Source organism: Herpailurus yagouaroundi, unplaced genomic scaffold (genome assembly GCF_014898765.1).
Source record: "Herpailurus yagouaroundi ecotype Mexico unplaced genomic scaffold, PumYag 182, whole genome shotgun sequence".
Classification (NCBI taxonomy): Eukaryota; Metazoa; Chordata; class Mammalia; order Carnivora; family Felidae; genus Herpailurus; species Herpailurus yagouaroundi.
In genome coordinates, this window is record NW_024412413.1 from 28,319,327 (window position 1) to 28,322,026 (window position 2,700).

Here is a 2,700-nt window from a genome sequence, read left to right on the forward strand (position 1 = left end):
TTTGCAGAGGAGTCAACTGAAGCTCAGATTATCAGGAGCCCAAGTTGGAGACCAGGCTTCATTTGATTTCTCATCTAATGCTGGAATGACTGATAAAGTGAGGAAAATGAACATCGCAGATGATTAAGGGTGGGTGGGGTTAGGAGGGCTATCAGAAGATCTTGTCCTAGGGCTATGGTGATTTTAAGCATTTACCTCAGGGGCACCTGGGTGGCTCAGTCGGTTAAGCATCAGACTTCGGCTCAGGTCATGATCTCATGGTCCCTGAGTTCAAGCCCCTCACCAGGCTCTGTGCTGACTGCTCAGAACCTATTTTGGATTCTGTGTCTCCCTCTCTCTCTCACCCTCCCCCGTTCATGCTCTGTCTCAATAATAAATAAACATTAAAAAAAAAAAAAGAATTTACTTCAGTTTTCCTATTTTCTTTTGAGTAGTAAGAGGTTTCAGGTCCTCAGTGAATTACCGTGACGTTTACTTTTAAACAAAGTTCTATCCCAAAAGTCCTAGAATGGAACAGATGTACCTTATTTACCATTATTTTTGATGCATTTATCCAAAGAAAAGATGTTCACAAAAGTTAATGCTTTTAACAATACTATCTTTAAAGTATTTAGCTTAGTTTAACTACCTAATTATTGTGTATGAATTTAAAACTAACCTAGCAGTTTTTCCAAACCCAGTTTTACATGTTTCATTTAAACAATAAAACATTTTCTCCTTCAGCTTTATACAAGTTCTACTTTTGCTACATTTCTATACCCTTTGGCTAGTACTTAAAACACACACACACACACACACACACACACACACACCTCAAAGTGGTGTGTTTTGCAATACTGATGACCAACTAAACTCAGGATATTTATTTCCATCTGGTAGAGTTCAACTTCTGCCTCTTGTTTGCTTTCTCCATCTGTCCGACTCACCATCTTTTTTTTTTTTTCCCTCTCCTCCTTACTGGAGTTAGAGTTAACCCTCTCTTAGGCTTAATCGTTTTAGCAGGCTCAAGCCTTAGCACAAGTCTTTTTCTCTAGTTTTGCAAGTAGGGTTTCCAGTAAACTCAAATGTCTAAGCCTAATACTTCCCCAAGCTTCAAATTTAATCTTTATTTTCTTCTGTTTTTATAAAGAGCAAGGGCCCGAGAGCTACTTGGACCAGAAAAAAAAAAGGGGGGGGGGAAAACAATCTTTGGTTAAGGTATAAACGGTGTAAATGCATTACACAAATGTGTGTTTTCAGTACAGCCTTAACTTTACGGGATCCGCGTTACTACATTATCTTCAGTAACAGGCTTTCCTATCAGCACGACGCTGGATTCAGTAAGGTCTCCACTCCTCTCTCCTTTGATTCCTGAAATTACTGAAACAGCAACCACAAAAGGCTTACTAACCTTCTATTTATTTTGCAATTAAACTTTTACAAAGACACCCCCGCTCCTCCCGAGGGTGAAGCTGAAACGGTTCCCTGACGTAGGCAGCACGTCTACTAGGAGACTCTCCGGCCCCCCGACTCCCTAGAGCTGCAGAAAGACCTTCAATAGTAGCCCTTTCGTTCCACTTTCTCCGTATCCCCGCTGCACGCCCCCGCACACTTTCAGCACCGGCACGCGAACCCCGCTGCTCGGCAAGAACCTCCCGCTTGGGGAACCAGCCTCTTAGGAGCGGGGACGAGACTGAAACACCGAGCGCGCGAGGGGACAGGCACCTCGGACTTGCAGCCGGATCTGCGCGCGCGGACGCCAAGAAGGCTTTTATCTGCCCAGCACTGAGACTCCCCGCGAGCGAGCCCAGGCAGCTTACTCTCGCAGAGGATGCGCTGGCGCTGGGCCGGGAGTAGCTGAACCGGGAAGGAGGAGCTAGGGCTGGGGGCGGAGCTTTCACACGCGCACCCTCGCTCGGCTCAGTCCCTTGGCCACAGCCCGCCGGTCCTGGGCCGCCGCTCCGGAGTTTATTTGTTTACAAGCGGATTACGTCAGCTCCTCCCTCTCTTCCCCGTCTCCGCATCCACCCCCTAGCCCCCTTTTCCCGCCCCCTCCGGCTCCGAATCTGCTGCGTCACAATGGTGCGATCTCCGGATTGGCTGAAGTCGGCCGTCATGCTCCAGGTACGCCACTTCCTTTCCGCCGCGCTATAAAAGCTACTGCACGGCTCCTGCACCTCTTCGCCGCTCCGAGCTGGAAATGCAACTGTTAGGAGCTTCGGAGGCTGCGGAGCTGGACGCGGAGGCGGCTGGGGAAGTCCGAGCGATGTGACCAGGCCGCCGTCGCTCGTCTCTTCCTCTCGCCTGCCGCCTCCTGTCGTGAAAATAACTTTTTTACTATAAAGGAGAAAAAAAGTAGCTGTCCGCCCCTCCCGCCCTCTCTTCCTCTCAGCCCTCTGACCTGCGAGGGAGCCCGGGGTGGCCGCTCCGTCGTCGGGGCCGCGCCGCCGAGCCCCGGCCGCCCCGGGCCGCCCCCGCCCGCCGCCCCCATGCATCCCTTCTACACCCGGGCCGCCACCATGATAGGCGAGATCGCCGCCGCCGTGTCCTTCATCTCCAAGTTCCTCCGCACCAAGGGGCTCACGAGCGAGCGACAGCTGCAGACCTTCAGCCAGAGCCTGCAGGAGCTGCTGGCAGGTGAGCCGGCCGCGGCGGGAGGGCGAGGGGCGCCGGGCGGACGCGGACCGCACACCCGGGGCGGGAGGCGGGCCGAGCCGTCGG

The 2,700-nt window shown here is 51.9% G+C and overlaps 1 protein-coding gene across 1 annotated transcript in view; it reads left to right on the forward strand.

The window, feature by feature from the left end:
* Positions 1–2,168: 2,168 nt before the first annotated feature.
* BTG1 (BTG anti-proliferation factor 1) overlaps positions 2,169–2,700 on the forward strand; it is a 3,180-nt gene continuing 2,648 nt past the window's right edge. The window contains exon 1 of the mRNA XM_040491247.1: positions 2,169–2,616. Coding sequence (XP_040347181.1) covers positions 2,469–2,616 — 148 coding nt within the window. The 5' untranslated portion in view covers positions 2,169–2,468. The remainder of the gene's footprint in view (positions 2,617–2,700) is intronic.